At 39.7% G+C, this 19,210-nt stretch overlaps 1 protein-coding gene across 4 annotated transcripts in view; it reads left to right on the plus strand.

The window, feature by feature from the left end:
• LOC120533250 (oocyte zinc finger protein XlCOF6-like) overlaps nucleotides 1-19,210 on the plus strand; it is a 58,773-nt gene that overhangs the window by 22,942 nt on the left and 16,621 nt on the right. Inside the window, exons 1-2 of one of the 4 annotated variants that reach the window (XM_039760038.1) lie at nucleotides 6,566-6,677; nucleotides 6,762-6,946. The exons of 2 other annotated variants lie outside the window; for them this stretch is intronic. In XM_039760038.1, coding sequence (XP_039615972.1) covers nucleotides 6,897-6,946 — 50 coding nt within the window. In that variant the 5' untranslated portion in view covers nucleotides 6,566-6,677; nucleotides 6,762-6,896. Of the gene's footprint in view, nucleotides 1-6,565; nucleotides 6,678-6,761; nucleotides 6,947-19,210 lie in introns of those variants that run through there. One more of the 4 variants, XM_039760037.1, reaches the window with a different exon arrangement.

Raw genomic sequence — 19,210 nt, forward strand, 5'->3', positions numbered from 1 at the left:
ATCATCCATAAGTGGAAGAAGTTAGAAACCACCAGGACTCTTCCTAGAGCTGGCCGGCCATCTAAACTGAGCGATCGGGGGAGAAGGGCCTTAGTCAGGGAGGTGACCAAGAACCCGATGGTCACTCTGTCAGAGCTCCAGAGGTCCTCTGTGGAGAAAGGAGAACCTTCCGGAAGGACAACCATCTCTGAAGCAATCCACCAAACAGGCCTGTATGGTAGAGTGGCCAGACGGAAGCCACTCCTTAGTAAAAGGCACATGGCAGCCCTCCTGGAGTTTGCCAAAAGGTACCTGAAGGACTCTCAGACCATGAGAAACAACATTTTCTGGTCTGATGAGACAAAGATTGAACTCTTTGGTGTGAATGCCAGGAGTCACGTTTGGAAGAAATCAGGCACCGCTCATCACCAGGCCAATACCATCCCTACAGTGAAGCATGGTGGTGGCAGCATCATGTTGTGGGGATGTTCTTCAGCGGCAGGAACTGGGAGACTAGTCAGGATAAAGGCAAAGATGACTGCAGCAATGTTCTGAGACATCCTGGATGAAAACCTGCTCCAGAGTGCTCTTGACCTCAGACTGGGGCGACGGTTCATCTTTCAGCAGGACAACGACCCTAAGCACACAGCCAAGATATCAAAGGAGTGGCTTCAGGACAACTCTGTGAATGTCCTTGAGTGGCCCAGCCAGAGCCCAGACTTGAACCTGATTGAACATCTCTGGAGAGATCTTGAAATGACTGTGCACCGACGCTTCCCATCCAACCTGATGGAGCTTGAGAGGTGCTGCAAAGAGGAATGGGCGAAACTGGCCAAGGATAGGTGTGCCAAGCTTGTGGCATCATATTCAAAAAGACTTGAGGCTGGAATTGCTGCCAAAGGTGCATCGACAAAGTATTGAGCAAAGGCTGTGAATACTTATGTACATGTGATTTCTCAGTGTTTTTATTTTTAATAAATTTGCAAAAATCTCAAGTAAACTTTTTTCATGTCATTATGGGGTGTTGTGTGTAGAATTCTGAGGAAAAAAATGAATTTAATCCATTTTGGAATAAGGCTCTAACATAACAAAATGTGGAAAAAGTGATGAGCTGTGAATACTTTCCGGACGTACTGAAGCAGGGCTAGAAAAGGTCCAAAGAAGAGCGACAAGGCGGAGTCCAGGGCTACAGGGGATGAGTTATGAAGAAATATTAAAGGAGATTAAGAGGTGATCTGATTGAAGTGTTTAAAATTATAAAGTGAATTAGTCCAGTGGATCAAGATTGTTATTTTAAAATGAGTTGATCAAGAACACGGGGACACAGTTGGAAACTTGTTAAGGGTAAATTTCACACAAATATTTGGAAGTTTTTCTTTACAGAAAGAATGATAGACATTTGGAATAAGAGACCAAGTAGTGTGGTTGACAGTAACACTTTAAGGAGTTTAAAAGCTTGGCTTGATGTTTTTTTGGAAGAAATAAGTGGATAGGACTGGCGAGCTTTGTTGGGCTGAATGGCCTGTTCTCGTCGAGAGTGTTCTAATGTTTTATCAATGCCTTTCTTGTAGTGTAGAGAGCAGATCCACACAAACTACTCCAGATATTCTTCCCAGTGCATTATAAAGTCTGGACACAGCGTACCATTTTATTTGGATAGCAGAACAATGTTTACAAGAACAGGCTATTCAGCCCAACAAAGCTCGCCAGTCCCATCCACTTAATTCTTCTAAAATAACATCAAGTTGAGTTTTGAAGGTCCGTAAAGTCTTACTGTTTACCACACTACTTGGTCACTTATTCCAAGTGTCTCTGGTTGACTGTGTAAAGAAAAACTTCTAATGTTTGTGTGAAATTTGCCCTCAATAAGTTTAATAAGTTTCCAACTGTATCCCCGTGTTCTTGCTGAACTCATTTTAAAGTCACAGTCTTGATCCACTGGACTAATTCCCTTCATAATTTTAAACACTTCAGTCATGTCACCTCTTAATCTTCTTTTGTTTAAACTGTAAAGGCTCAGCTCTTTTAATCTTTCCTCATAACTCATCCCCTGTAATCCTGGAATCAGCCTAGTCACTCTCCTCTGGACCTTTTTTAGCTCTGCTATGTCCTTTTTGTATCCTGGAGATCAAAACTGCACCCAGGACTCCAGATGAGGCCTCACCAGTGTGTTATAAAGCTTGAGCAGAACCTCCTGTGACTTGTACTCCACACGTCAAGGCGCTATATAACCTGACCTCTGTTAGCCTTCTTAATGGCTTCTGAACACGGTCTGGCAGTTGATAGCGTCGAGTCCACTACGACTCCCAAATCCTTCTCCTGTGTACTTTTGATTTTCAAACCTCCCATTTTGTATTCAGACCTAATATTTTTACTTCCTACATATATGATATATAGTCTGTTTTGCCAGGCACACCTAGCTTTGCATATCCACTGTATGTTAGACAACCTGAATTGAATGCATGCTGTGACTAAACTAAAGAGCTAACTTTGTGGGTGACATATTGTATTAGTAGACTTTAAATATGAGAGGAAACCAAAAAACAATAAAACACTTGATTAAGGCAAGTTATTATTACTATTATAGAAAATTTTAAAGATGATTGTGATACACCTAATACAACATAGTAAGCAAAATCTTTGCTGTACATCAGCCTCTGCATGCTTTTTTTGTGCCTGATAGAAGGTGTAGTTCCTGCATTATCACTAGTAAACATCAGCCATGGTGAATCACAGCACAAATTTCCTTGGTCATTTAAATCCTCGTGACTAATATAGGCTAAATGTACAGTCGCTTTGAAACGTTGGGCCCCCTTGCTTAAAACGTCTTTTACTGTCAATTGTTAAGTAAGCAGAAGATGGACTGATCACCGAAATGTATAACGTTAAAGATGACACATTTCTTTAGAATTTCAAGCAAGACTTTCTTTTTTTAGGGCTTGAAGCAAAAGTATGGGCACCCAACATGGTCAGTACTTAGGAAGACCACCTTTGGCAAGCATCACAGCTTGGAAATGCTTTTTGTTGTGAGCTAAGGGTCTTTCAGTTCTTACTTGGAGTATTTTTGCCCATTCGTCCTTGCAATTAGACCGTCTCTTGGGCCATCTTGCATGCACTGCTCTTTTGAGACCAATCCACAGATTTTCAATGTTGTTCAGGTCAGGGGTCTGTGAGGGACATTGCAAAACCGTCAGCTTGTGCCGCTTGAGGTATTCCATTGTAGATTTTGAGGCGGTTTCTGATCATTATCTTGTTGTAGACTGCGGTGGGTTGGCACCCTGCCCAGGATCGGTTCCTGCCTTGTGCCCTGTGTTGGCTGGGATTGGCTCCAGCAGACCCCCGTGACCCTGTGTTTGGATTCAGCGGGTTGGAAAATGGATGGATGGATGGATATCTTGTTGTAGATCTCTTTTTAACTTCCAATTTTTTTTATAGATGTTGTGATGTTTGCTTCCAGAATTTGCTGGTATTTATTCAAATCCATTCTTCTCTACCAATGCCATATTCCCTGTGCCTGATCGATCCACTGCCTTGCTTTGTAGTTGGAGACTTGTTCAATTCCTGGAATTCAGTGCCCTTTTTTCATCAAACATACCTTTGCACACTGTGGCCAGAAAGTTCTGTTTTGACTTCATCAGTCCACAGGACTTGTTCCTAAAATGCACCAGGCTTGTTTAGATGTTGATGTGCAAACTTCAGGTGTTGAATTTTGTGGTGATGATACACGAAAGGTTTTCCTTTGCTGACTCTTACCATACTTGTTCGGGTTTCGCAATCACAGCACCACCACTCCAGAGTCTGCTAAATTTTCCTGAAGGTCTTTTGTAGTCAAACGGGGGGTTATTTGCCTTTCTAGCAATCCAATGAGCAGTTCTTTCAGAAAGTTCTCTTGGTCTTCAGACCTCAACTTGACCTCCACCTTTCCTGTTAGCCAGCATTTCTTAATAACATTACGGACTGAGGAAACAGCTATCTGAAAACGCTTTGCTCTCTTCTTGTATCCTTCTCCTGCTTTGTGAGCATCACTTTATTATTTTTCAGTGTTAGGCCATTGCTTAGAGGAGTCCATGGCTGCTGATTATTGGGACAAGGTTTGAAGAGTCAAAGAATTTACACAGCTTTGACATTTGCATCACCTTGGGTTTCCTACGACTGTGAACAAGCCATAGCCCTAATCAGCTAATTAAGCTCTGAGACCACCCTAGGAAACTCTATCTCAGACCTCAAATAGCTTGGGGTGCCCAAACTTTTGCATAAAATGCCAAAAAGAAATCAGTGTGTCATCTTTAAATTTATGCCTTTTGGTGATTTGTTCTTGTTCTACTCAGTTAACTATTCCTAGTAGCAAACGTTTTAAACAAGGGGAGCCTGAATTTTTGCATGCCACTGTATGTCCTGCAGTCTTATGTGCCACCTAGCAGACATATGAATGTCAAGAAATTAATGTAAAACAGTGACAGAGCCAACAGTGAGGATGGGTTGCTAAACCTGGGGGCCATAAACATGACAGAAAATATTGAGGAGCATCATCATCATCATCCCAAGATTGTCATAAACCCCTGGAAACAGTTGTCTGCAACCAACCATCAACTACAGTCAAAGTAAAAAGTATGTGAACCCCTAGGAATTCTCTATATTTATGTCTAATTCCCATATAAAACATCGTCATATCTTCATGTCAGTCACAATAATGAACAAACACAGTCTACTATAACTGAAGATACACAGATTTTCAGAGAAGTTTTGACCATATTGAATAAATCATTCAAACTGTGAAACAGAAGGTTGGAAAAAGTAAATGAACCCTAAGCTAATGACTTTTTAAAAAGCTCATTGAAGTCCGCATTTAGCACACCTGGAGTCCATTTAATGAAACGAGTTCAGAGGTTTGGTGGCCTAGAATGACTTTGATTGATCACAAACACTATAAAGTTTGAGGTTGAGCTTTTGACAAGAAGCATATCCAGATGGGAGTCATGCCTCGCACAAAAGAGCTGTCTGAAGAGCTACGATCAAGAATTGTTCATCTACATCAGGCTGGAAAGGGTTATAAAGTCATCTGGAAGATCTGAGATATTCATCAGTCTACTGTTAGGCAAGTTGTCTATAAATGGAGACAATTTGGTATTGTGGCTACTCTGCCTACAAGTGGGTGTCCTGCCAAGATGACCCCAAGAGCACAACACAAAGTCAGCAATGAGGTAAAGAAGAACCCTAGAGTGACAGCAAAGGACTTGAAGAAATCATTAGAACTTGCTACCATCTCTGTTCATGAATCAACTATATGCAAAACATTGAACAAGAAAGGAGTCCATGGCAGGACACCAAGAAGGAAGCCACTGCTATCAAAAAAGAACATTGCTGAACGCCTAAAGGTTGTGAAAGAGCACTTGGACACTCCACAACGATACTGGGAAAATGTTTTGTGGACTGATGAAACCAAAATTGAACTATTTGGGAGGAACCAGCAGAACTTGATTTGGCGTACAAAGGGCACTGCGTATCAACATTAAAACATCATCCCTACAGTAAAGTATAGTGGAGGGAACATCATGATTTGGGCCTGCTTTGCTGGCATCAGGGCCTGGACAGCTTGCCATCATTGAGGGGAAAATGAACTCACAAGTTTATTAACAAATTCTCCAGGATAATGTGAGGGTGTCTGTCCGTCAACTTAAGCTCAAAAGAGGCTGGGTGATGCAACAGGACAATGACCCCAAACATCGCAGCAAATCCACCGCACAATGGCTTCAGCAGAACAAACTCCTCCTTTTGGAGTGGCCCAGTCAGAGCCCAGATCTCAGTCCTATTGAGATGCTGTGGAATGACTTGAAGAGAGAGGGAGCCGTACACAGAAGTCAACCAAAGAATAAGAAAGAGTTAAGGCAATTCTGAAGGGAAGAATGGGCTCAAATTCTCTCTGCACGATGTGGAGGTCTGATCTGCAGTTACAGGAAGCACCTGGTTGAGGTCATTGCTGCCAAAGGAGGGTCAACCAGTAATTAAATCCCAAGGTTCATTTACTTTTTCTGCTGCCACTGTGAACATTGAATGTGTTTGTAAAATAAAGACATGAAAGAGTAGAGGTTTTTGTGTGTCATTGGCTTAAGCTCATTGTGTATATCAGTACTTATGACCAATTCATGCAGTAAACAAGATAATTCCAAAGGGTTCATATACTTTTTACTTTGACTGTATCTCCCCGACCTACAGTGGGTACTAGAATGTGGGTTCTGTACCTAGAATAGAAACTATCCTCCACACCCGACCACCCACAACACTGGAAACCATAGCCTACTGCCCAATCAACTTTCCTCTGCCCCACATCATGGAAATCACTGGCCCACACTGCCCATACAACTGCCTACCTACTGTATGTGACACTAATATAGTGCTTGAGAGGGATGGGGGGGGGGCACATTAAAAGATTTGCACCTCCCAGTTACAAAACATTGGCTCCATCAGTGCTGCGACGCAACAACAAAAGCGTGAGTGTTTTTAAGTTATTTTTATTTATGTTATACTTTAACATTTTTATCAAATGAAAGTGCGTGTCGTCATCAGGATGACGCTGACTGAGTGCGATTCGGGTCTCTTTGGTGCGAAGACTTTACTACCAAACCCCGCTGGACGTCAGCCCAGCTGTGTGCAGTGACCCAGGAGTGCGAGTCACTTTAAAGTATCACGTCACAAAGAAAGTAAAGTGTTTGCCACTTCACTTTATGACTTTGCACTCTCTGTGTTTAGGCAACACTAAAGTTAATTCAAACGTGTATTTTCAGCTTGGTATTCCTCATAGCAACGTGTCATGTGACGTCATCAAAGGCGCCGGAACTGCAGTCGGCGTGCGGAAGGTGACGGCGGGGAGTTTTGAGAAGTGAACGACGACCAGAAGTGAAAGATAATAGAAGCGCTTTATGCCGAGTGAGTCCTCCTTGAAAAGTATCACATCATCCAGAGTCCGAAGGTAAATTATTTGAGTTCGGAGCTGTCACTTTATGGATTTTAATTCCGACCAGTCACAGTTGCAGGTGCGTAAAACACACGAGGCTGAAGATGGCTACTTATTCGCAGCTCCTTAGACGCCTGTCTGCTTACTTCTTGCTCCATATTCAACTCCACACCGCTAATTCTGAGACTTTGTCAAGCTGCAGTTGAGATTTTACTGGTCCAGCGCAGGTACCTGGGTCAAAATGACTGGCAAAATTCGCACACTTCTACTTCGAATGAATGGGATGTATTGTTGATGTTCAAAGGGGAACGTAAAGGGTTGCGACCATCATTGTCGCACTTTTGAAAGTTTTGCCCCGGCCAATTCAAGTTAGGTGGTAGAGTTTGTTTTGGTATTTTTTAAAAATAAAGTGACTTTACTCTAAATATACTATGTGCAGCATTTTTCACAAACATCACTTTAGTTGTAGGTTACCATTTTTATGATGTGTAAAACTACATAAATGTACATACACACTTGGTTAATGATGTGAAAATATAAAGTTCCAGGTTGCCCTTTGTATGTGAAAGAAATGGCACAATTCCTTAGAGCCTTTTCCATTTACTTGTCACAACTATAAACTCTCTTCCCCTTGTTCTTCATCATCACAGTCTTTGCTGTCTTCCAACTTTGTAACTGCACGCATAGCATCTTTATGTTCCATTTCTAGCACTGAACACTTACATTTTTTTCCTTTAAATAAACCATTGTTTTTGTCCATCCGATGACTTGCCCTTACCATGTCCTTCAGCACTGTTAATTCCTGTCCAAAGAGGCATAGTTGTGTGAGATATAGAAGACTGAAGAATATTTTATATATATATATATATATATATATATATATATATATATATATAAAAATACCAGCTTGATGGAGAAGTAGTGTGTTAAAGAAGTAATGAAAAAGAAAAGGAAACATTTTGAAAATAACATAACATGATTGTCAATGTAATTGTTTTGTCACTGTTGTAAGTGATGAGTGTTGCTGTCATATATATATATATATACACACACACACATATAAACATATATATATATATATATATACATATCCACACACATATAAATATATATATATATATATATATATATATATATATATATATATATATCCATACATATCTACATATACACACATCCATATACATACACACATATATATATACATACATATCTACATATATACATATACACACACACATATATACACACACACACACACACAGCAACTGTTGCTGGGGGTGCCAGAATCCATCAAGAAAGAAAAATGAAAAACATTATTTGTACAAAATCTTAATTTATTTATCCATTCCTAAATAATTAAATGGGCAGGCTATTTCGTATCATTGCAATATGCTGTTTGTTAAAACGGATGACTCCCGCTCTTACGTGCAAGTCTGCGTGGATATTATGAACTATCATATCTGTTCAAGTTCTATTTAAATTTTAAATAGAAGGAATTTTTATTTAGTCGACAGAAATGTCTTTGGTAGGAATGTAAGTTAAATGTAGGCATCATTGCATAAATTTTTCTTCACCATACAAATGTAAAGAGTAAATTCGCCTTACATTCCAACCAAAGAGATTTGTGTCAACTAAATAGAACTTGAAAAGATATATTTTTTCGAATGTGATCGTGCAATTCATATCGAGTTGACGTGCACTACATCAAGCTCGCGTGCTATTGTGGTTTCGCCTGCGTGCCTCAATAAGTCACCCTCCCCTCGCTCTTACTTTTTTACCGTTCATCTAATGATTACACGGAGTATGGCTTTACCAAAACAATCATTGATGGTGAATAAAGTATCTATTATTCATAAAGCTTCAATTGGTGATCTGTCTTTCTGCGTTAACTGCATATTTTTTCATACGTCTCAAACCAAGGGGATGCGAGGGTAAAATGAATCGGGAAGCGCTGATATATATGTATGTGTGTGTATATATATGTATGTATGTATATATATATATATATATATATATATTTATATTGAAATAGTTTTACTGTAAAATAATGCAAAGAGTACGTAACACGTGTTTCGCCCTAATTTTGGGGTCATCGGGGGTACATACTCGATGCACCCCCTCTCGGGAATCGGACGTCGGCGCTAGAGGCAAAGCCTCTTCCATTGTGCCACGGCGTGTGGTTTGTCTATTTGAGCGTATGTAGATCGGGGTATATATATATATATATACTCGCGCTTCACAGCGGACAAGTAGTGTGTTAAAGAAGTTATGAAAAAGAAAAGGGAACATTTTTAAACTAACGAAACATGATTGTCAATATACAGTAATTATTTTGTGAGTGTTATGAGTGTTGCTGTCATCAAGGATTTGATTATCATTATTTCTTTCAATCAGGTTCGTATTTGTAGGATGTGTTGAGTTCAAGTCACATTCTGTGTTTGTCAATCGTTGTAAAGATAACAGTTTTCATTCATCGATTCGTTTCTTACTGCATCAATAAACAGCTCATCTTCCTCTTTATCTGAGACGTGACACACTGCATGCACGGTTTTTTTTTTTTTTACACTGTCTTCATTTAGCGGGACATTGACTTTTTCCACCGTGTGCTTTGTTTCCGTAGTAGCTGCACTTATGAATATGCTTGTAGGTATCAGACTCTTCATATTTTTTTGCTGCCTTCTCAATTGTGTAATTTGGTTTTTGTTCAGCACTCTTTGGAACTGTTGCTTTTTGTCTGTGCACTGTGTCAGTTCACATGAGCCGCTCGGTGTTCTTGCATCGAGGGTTCCCAGCTGTGCTGGTGCCATCTCGTGCGATATCCACGGCTGTATGTAATGTTAGCTAAGACCCGGCACTTAAAAGTTTCTCTCGCAGTTTCAATGAGTTTGTGCCAAACACCACCCTGACCATCTCATCTTCCTCTGCATAAGCACAGTCCTTCACCCGTGAATATTTAGCGGCAGTGTTTCTATTGGATTGCCGCTGACGGACGCCCTTATATGGGCAGGCACTAAATTACGTGGGAGGCGTAACTCCGCCTCCCACGGCCATCGAGCAGACGTCTATTATAGTATATGGACGAGAAAATAGGATCCAGTTATGACCATTACGCATAGAATTTTGAAATGAAACCTGCCCAACTTTTGTAAATAAGCTGGAAGGAATGAGCCTGCCAAATTTCAGCCTTCTACCTACACGGGAAGTTGGAGAATTAGTGATGAGTGAGTGAGTGAATCAGTGAGGGCTTTGCCTTTTATTAGTATAGATATAAAATATATATTGCACAACTTTAGTTTAGATATGTATTTTGTTAATGTACTTTTGTTAATTAGAATAATTAAAATATTTTCTTTATCAGTATGCTGCTGCTGGAGTATGTGAATTTCCCCTTGGTACTGACTCTATCTATCTATCTATCTATCTATCTATCTATCTATCTATCTATCTATCTATCTATCTATCTATCTATCTATCTATCTATCTATCTATCTATCTATCTATCTATCTATCTATCTATCTAGGCAAAGTTTAAGGAGTGAAACCTTTATGATGTCAACTGAAATGTCATTTAATCGGAAGCATGTGTGCCATTGTGACTGCTGGTTTAAGAACGTCCTTCAGTAGTTTAGGTGTAGTGGCCATGTTTCCACTGCCAGGGTTGTTTAATTCTCTTTGTCCACCCTAAAATGTGTGGAATTCACCTAATTGATGATTAATCTTTGGTGTTGATGATTAGAATGTATTAGTATTTGATAATCTACTTTTACAGAGAATTTAAAATTAAGTAACAATACATTCCTAATCAGGTTTAAGCAAAACATGTTGTGTAACAGCTTGCTTTAGGTCATGTTAGAGTAAAACATGAAAAGATTATAACTGTATTTTAAGTAACTGAAAAACCACCATTTATTTGTCCCATGAGGCTTGCAGGCCTTTTATTATTATTTTTTTTTTTGCTTGCTTAAAGCACCAGTGTGAGAGAATGAAAGGATAAGGACCATGTGCACTGTAAAGAAAAACTTAAGGCCAATTTCAGCTTTAATGGTGGGAATCGATCAATGAATACGTTTTGGACTCCTTCACAGGGTATGAGGTAATTGTGGTCTTGGACATTAGATAATGGAACAAAGAACTAGGAGTAGCAGAGTTGTGTAATAAAGATTGTGGTATATGATTTAAACTTTCTCTTGCCTTTCTTTGCTTAACGGTCATTTCTACCACAAACACCACTGATTATCAGCTGATAAGTGGAGGGAAACACACAAAATGGATTCTAGTGTTGTATGTTATGGTTGCTAGTTTGTACCTTTAGGTAAAGCATCTTCTTTTTCTTCGTTCGGCTTCTCCCATTAGTCAAGTCAAGCTGGGGAGGCTGCACTGGTACAGTGAGTTGCCGCACCCACTACACGACGAAACAACTCGGGATACTTTTTTGCAACCCCCCAGGCAGACCCGCGGTCCAGTCCCACCCTCCAGAAATGACCCTGTCTCTGCAGCAGCCAGGTCTTATGTGGGCGACCCCTTGGCCTGGTCAAGCCTATCGGGTCCCCAACAATGAGGACCTTACAAGCCGGATCACCCTCGGGGAAGTGTGCTGCAGGCCGTAGTGCTGTAACTGACGCTCCCTCACAATGCAGGTAATGTGCCTCATTCTGGACTCCATGAGCAACACAAAGTCAAACCAATGGTACCCAAGGATTTTCCAGAGAGACACAGTACCAAAGGAGTCCCACTAGGTAAAGCATAATACAAAATAACATACTGCTTATCCAATACAGCATTTCAGCATAGAAATTACTAAGCATACTGTAAGTATGGAAAATGGAATTTTGGTTTATTCTTCCCAATGCAAGTTTACACTTGATTCACAAAAATGTACAAGGCAATAAATGAGGCAACCTTAGACAAGACATTGACACATCAGATTCATTTAGACAAAGACAATCCAGTAAATCTTGCTGACAGTTTTGAGTTTTAGATTTTCCCCCCCCCTAATGTATTTGATTGACAATGATGTAGATCGGCAGTTCTCAACCTGTGGGGCGCGCCCCCCTAGTAACAAAAATGGGGGAGCGAAGATGTGAAAAAAAGAAAACAAGAATCGAAACTATGAAAAATACATCTATTGAAATCAAAACAAATGAACTTAAACTACATTCTGATACTAGAAAAATAAATATAGAGTTAGATAAATGTGTATAATTAAACTTGTAGCGGTGTATCGGCAGCAAAAAATATATGAAAAAATTTTATTAGGGTTTCAAAAATACGTTGGGGGTGAAATTAAAACTGTTATGAAAAGTCGGTTCGCAAATACTTAAAGGTTGAGAAACGCTGATGTAGATTTATAATATTCTAGTGGTGAACTAGTTGGTAAACGCAGGACTGAAGATTCTGATGTGTTAAACCACTCATAATTTCTCTATTATAAAAAAAAAAATCCTGGAAGGAGACGAGATGTGACATGACTTTCTCAGAGAGACACTTTCACATCTCTCGAGACGAGTCTTTGTGCCAAGAGATGGAACCACAGCCCAGGCTAGAAGCCCTGCGAGATGAGCTTATGCAGAGAGATTTGGAAAAGTCCTGCATGGTTATGTCAGACACATTTCTTGTAGAGAGAGGAACGATAATTCACTCAAGGGCAGTTATACGTTGCGTTGTCATGATGTCATTCTAAACACGGAATCAAAATTTAATGCACTATTGATGAAAAGGTAAAAGCGAAAAGAGATCGAATATATGGACATTGGTGATATGACAGAAGTACACCATGCAAAATGCAGATCACACAGCACGACAGCAGCAGTAAGCCAGCAGCTGATCAAGCAAAGAGGAGGTTTACTGTTTAAGAGGGGGTTTCGGAGGAGCAACTTCTTGGGTTGCGTTCAGCCCCCCTCTTCACAATGAAGAGACGCGAAGTTGCTGGCGTTTAATGCAGGCGGGAGGATTGGGGTTGGCAAGCGAAGAGCCCTAGTTTCATAAAATGTTAAGAACTTTGTTACATTACGTAGACAAATCGTAATTAACATAAGAAACCTAAATGATTTTTCTTTTGTATTTAACACATGATAAACTTTGCTATCTCAGTGTGTTGTAGCTGTACGTAACGGTCGTGCTTAACAGCAATATTTTCTCCCAACCCAAAGCTCATTGCAGGACAGACTTATTGACCACCTACTTATTTCATATAAAGGAATGATTAATACTTTTTATTCCTATACTTTGTAACGTTTACTATTAATCTATATTAACTTTACATATCCTAAAATATACGCTATTTCGTAAAATAGACAATTACATTTTTTATAGAAATGGCTCTTATATTCAGTATGTGAAGAACATAAAGTTACCAAACTAAAGGAGACCATTCAGTCCGTTTGTTGCTCGTTTGTTTAGCTAATAGCTAAGCTGTCCAAAATCTCTTCAAGACACTTCTTAAAGGGTGTCAGAGTTCCTGCTTCAGGAATTAAACGTAGACAATATCTGTATATTCTGTTGTTTGCTTCATTGTTAATATTATCAGCAGTTAAACATGAACAAAAAACAAACTCTAATTTCATGCCATGGTGTGAAAACAAAAGAATGTTTTAAAAACCAAATACACATTTGTTTTTAATGTAGCTCTAAATGGTCCATGTGACTCACATATAATAGCCAATAGATAATAGTAAGTTGAAAATGGGATTCCCTTATGAAGAAGACTTGCTGTGTACATCCAAATCTGGCCCACTGTACACTTCCTAGGATGCCATTTTATTCTTGCCATCCCATATTTTGTTATGAATTTGGTTTTTGTTATTTACAAACATGGCTTAAAGTATTGGAAAATAATTAAAATTTTCTGTGAAATATATTGAAAATAACAAGAGTAATTGTTGTTCACCATTTTTGTAATTTCATAGAGCAGATCATTGCTTTTGATTTATGACTTAATGTCTCTCTCTATACAGTGTGTATATATATATATATATATATATATATATATATATATATATACACATACATACAGTGGTGTGAAAACTATTTGCCCCTTCCTGATTTCTTATTCTTTTGCATGTTTGTCACACAAAATGTTTCTGATCATCAAACACATTTAACCATAAGTCAAATATAACACAAGTAAACACAAAATGCAGTTTTGAAATGATGGTTTTTATTATTTAGGGAGAAAACATCCAAACCTACATGGCCCTGTGTGAAAAGTAATTGCCCCGAACCTAATAACTGGTTGGGCCACACTTAGCAGCAGTAACTGCAATCAAGCGTTTGCAATAACTTGCAATGAGTCTTTTACAGCTCTGGAGGAATTTTGGCCCACTCATCTTTGCAGAATTGTTGTAATTCAGCTTTATTTGAGGGTTTTCTAGCATGAGCCGCCTTTTAAGGTCATGCCATAGCATCTCAATTGGATTCAGGTCAGGACTTTGACTAGGCCACTCCAAAGTCTTCATTTTGTTTTTCTTCAGCCATTCAGAGGTGGATTTGCTGGTGTGTTTTGGGTCATTGTCCTGTTGCAGCACCCAAGATCGCTTCAGCTTGAGTTGACGACACAAATGGCCGGACATTCTCCTTCAGGATTTTTTGGTAGACAGTAGAATTCATGGTTCCATCTATCACAGCAAGCCTTCCAGGTCCTGAAGCAGCAAAACAACCCCCGACCATCACACTACCACCACCATATTTTACTGTTGGTATGATGTTATTTTTCTGAAATGCTGTGTTCCTTTTACGCCAGATGTAACGGGACATTTGCCTTCCAAAAAGGTCAACTTTTGTCTCATCAGTCCACAAGGTATTTTCCCAAAAGTCTTGGCAATCATTGAGATGTTTCTTAGCAAAATTGAGACGAGCCCTAATGTTCTTTTGCTTAACAGTGGTTTGCGTCTTGAAAATCTGCCATGCAGGCCGTTTTTGCCCAGTCTCTTTCTTATGGTGGAGTCGTGAACACTGACCTTAATTGAGGCAAGTGAGGCCTGCAGTTCTTTAGACGTTGTCCTGGGGTCTTTGTGACCTCTCGGATGAGTCGTCTCTGTGCTCTTGGGGTTTTTGGTCGGCCGGCCACTCCTGGGAAGGTTCACCACTGTTCCATGTTTTTGCCATTTGTGGATAATGGCTCTCACTGTGGTTCGCTGGAGTCCCAAAGCTTTAGAAATGACTTTATAACCTTAACCAGACTGATAGATCTCAACTACTTCTGTTCTCATTTGTTCCTGAATTTCTTTGGATCTTGGCATGATGTCTAGCTTTTGAGGTGCTTTTGGTCTACTTCTCTGTGTCAGGCAGCTCCTATTTAAGTGATTTCTTGATTGAAACAGGTGTGGCAGTAATCAGGCTTGGGGTGGCTACGGAAATTGAACTCAGGTGTGATACACCACAGTTAGGTTATTTTTAACAAGGGGCAATTACTTTTTCACACAGGGCCATGTAGGTTTGGATTTTTTTTCTCCCTAAATAATAAAAACCATCATTTTAAAAACTGCATTTTGTGTTTACTTATATTTGACTAATGGTTAAATGTGTTTGATGATCAGAAACATTTTGTGTGACAAACATGCAAAAGAATAAGAAATCAGGAAGGGGGCAAATAGTTTTTCACACCACTGTATGTATGTATGTGTGTATATATATATATATATATATATATATATATATATATATATATATATATAGAGAGAGAGAGAGAGAGATAGATAGATAGATAGATAGAGAGAGACATTAAGTCATAAATCAAAGACCCAGGAGTACTTCCGGGGTTAGGACTTCTCCTCTGGAAGCACTTCTAGGCCATTTGGAAGTCCCAAAGACTAGGGAGTGTACCTCCCTGCAACTCCCCCTAGTGGAACCCATGGACCCCAGCAGGGTTGCGCTACTGGACTACAAGTCCTGGCAATCCCTGCGGGTGTCTGAAAGGTAGTGGAGCCCAGGGAAGCTGCCACCTAGTGTATGGGGGAGCACACTAACCTGAATACAGTGATCCCTCACTATATCGCGCTTCGACTTTCGCGGCTTCACTCCATCGCAGATTTTAAATGTAAGCATATCTAATTATATATCACAGATTTTTCGCTTGTTCGCGGATTTCTGCGGACAATGTGCCTTTTAATTTATGGTACATGCTTCCTCAGTTTGTTTGCCCAGTTGATTTCATACAAGGGACGCTATTGGCGGATGGCTTAGAAGCTACCCAATCAGAGCATGTATTACGTATTAAATAAAACTCCTGAATGATATACGATATGCTTCCCGCGTGATTCTTGATTGTTTGCTTTTCTCAGTCTCTCTCACTCTCTCTGACATTCTCTGCACCTGACGGAGGGGCTGTGAGCAGAGGTGCTGTTTGCACAGAAGCTGTTTGCCTAGAGCAGTGCTTCTCAGGGGGGGCGCGTGGCTCCGTCAAGGGGGGCGCGTTTGACCTCGGGGAACATGCTTTTTTATTTTTCTTTTAAATTTTTTTTGAATTTAGAATGCACTTTAAATCTTTTCTGTTACATTTAATAAAGCTATTCTTTGTTGTAAATTGGTCCATATTTCTTTCTTTTTTTATTCTCTTATACGTTAATAAGGATACAGTGTTATGCAGAGGTGTACTTATAACAATTTTATAGACAAATGATACTATTTATAGTCGTGCGGGGGGCACGAGATGTTTTCTTCTTCCTAGGGGGGTGATGACAGAAAATAATTGAGAAGCACTGGCCTAGAGGATATGGACGCACCTCTAAGAAATGTTGCTTTATCTTACTTTACTTACTTAAAAGCCCAAAAGCACGTATTGATTTTTTGATTGTTTGCTTTTCTCTCGCGCTCTCTCTCTCTCTGACATTCTCTGCTCCTGATACGCATTCCTTTGAAGAGAAGATATATTTGCATTCTGAGAAAGAACTGTCATCTTTGTCTTGTCCTGGAGCACAGTTTAAACGTTTGACTAAAGGGTGTTATTTCATGTCTAGAGGGCTCTAATAATGTTAACAGTGTGGGAGAGTTTATAAGGGCTTAAAATATATAAAAATAACCATACAAACATATGGTTTCTACTTCGCGGATTTTCATCTATCGTGGGGGGTTCTGGAACGCAACCCCCGCGATCGAGGAGGGATTACTGTATAGAGCTCTCCCCTGTCCTCTTTTGATATTGGCATCCCGGCCAGGCAAGGGTCCTAAACCAGTTCCGACTGGGACGCTGGTCCCTCACGGTTTAGATGGAACAATTATGTGCTGTGTTGCTTTGCATTTTATCTTCAATATTTTATGCTTTGACATGTATCTCAAAAAGTGCTAAAAATGTATGCTTAGAAAAATTTAGGGTTTGTTTGTTTCAAACCTTTTTTTTCTTTTTGTATGGAATGTTATTTGATTTTAATGAATTCAATAAAATAATAAAAAAAAAAAGAAAAATTTAGGGTTTAACGGCAGGAAACGTATAGCGGATATAGAAAAGAATATTGAAATATTCCCTTTTTTTTTGCTTTACAGCCTTAAATGAAAATACACAAACCAATATTTTTTCTAGCTTTACTTATTCAATGCAGTCTATAACATCCAAATGAAAAATATCACAGGTACAGTTCAGAAAAATTATAAAAAAATCAAAAACAAGAAATCCTGAGATGAATAAAGGATCACCCCTCTCCTAAACTCAATCAGCTGCCAGTGCCCACCATTTCTATTGCAGACCCTGGTTACTGGCGTCCTTCCATCTGTGATCAATTGTAATCCGTGTGATTAGTGAAACTGTTCCTGGTGCATTCATTCCCTTGCTTGGTAGTGCAACTGACAGCAAGCAACTGAGTATGGGTGGCAAGACACCTTCAAAGATCTCGGGGATAGAGTTGTGGACAGACATATAGCAGGAGATGGATACAAACAAATCTCAAAGGCTTTATCAATCCCAAGGAGCTCAGTAAAGTCCATAATAAAGAAGTGTCAAGTTTTTCATACTACTAGGACCCTCCCTGCATCCGGCTGTCCCTCCAAACTGGATGGAAGAGCAAGGAGGAAACTGATAAGAGAGGCTACCAAGATGCCAATGGCCACTTTGAAGAAGTTACAGGATTTGATGGCAGAGAGTGGTCATTGTGTGCATCAACAATTTCATAAGCGCTCCACAATTGTGGCTTGTTCGGGAGGGTCGCAAGGTAAAAGCCGCTTCTCAAGAAAGGCCACATTAAGGCTCGTTTGAGCTTTGGTGGAATGTACCTTGAAGATTCTGATGCCAAGTGGAAAAAGGTCTTATGGTCAGATGAGACCAAAATCAAACTATTTGGCCTCAATACCAAATGGTACACCAATGCAGCTCACCATCCACAACACACCATACCTACAGTAAAGCATGGAGGTGGCAGCATCCTGTTGTACGCGTGTTTCTCTGCTGCAGGGCCTGGGGCTCTCGTTGAGGTAGAAGGAAAAATTAATTCTTGAGGAAAACCTGCTACCCTCTTCCAGAAAATTGAAGATGGGCATTTTACAAAAGGTGGTTCAATGCATTGTAACCCTTTACAGTGCCATTCAAACATCTCGGTTTATCCCATAGGAGTGTGCCAACTTTGCTAGTCCTTTTGACCCAGGTACCCACATCGAGCCCAGCAAAACTCAACTGAAATTTAACAAAGGCATCTGTCTTTTTAGAAAAAATGTGACAATTGCAGTGGCCCAACACTTTTAACCCTTTACTGTATGTTGCCGTTTAAGCATCAACAATAAATTCCATTCATTAGATGTATGAGTGTGTCAGGTTTGCCAGTCCATTTGCCCCAGGTACCCATGTTGAGTTAGGAAAAGCTCTACTGCAGCTTGACAAAGTTTGCACAAACTGCCAGAATTAGCTGGTTGGAGTTGAATATTGAGTAGTGAAAAAGGAGTCGGGGACATAAGGAGTTGCGACTAAGTAGCGATCTTGTAAGACTCGTGTAAGACACCCCCCTTTGTCATGTGGACTTAGGTTGACCAAATTATTTGACTGTGTAGCAAAGCACACAGGATGTTTGTGCGGAGATATCCATTATTTGCTTTAGTAGCAACTACTGAGTTCCAAGAGTTGGTACCAAAACTGAAGTCAACATTTTAGTACCTATAGAACACTAGTCTAAATCGATTTTTCATTTTTATTTTTAATAAATTTTCATAATTGTCTAAAATCCCATTTTCAATTTCTCATTCTGGGGAATTCATTCTAAACCTTCATGTCCCAGGCAAGCTGCCATATCTGATATTGAAAACTCCTTGTGTTACAGCACTTTTAAATGAAATTTGTGTAAAGCACATATTAAATACTGA

Source organism: Polypterus senegalus, chromosome 8 (assembly GCF_016835505.1).
Source record: "Polypterus senegalus isolate Bchr_013 chromosome 8, ASM1683550v1, whole genome shotgun sequence".
NCBI lineage: Eukaryota > Metazoa > Chordata > Cladistia > Polypteriformes > Polypteridae > Polypterus > Polypterus senegalus.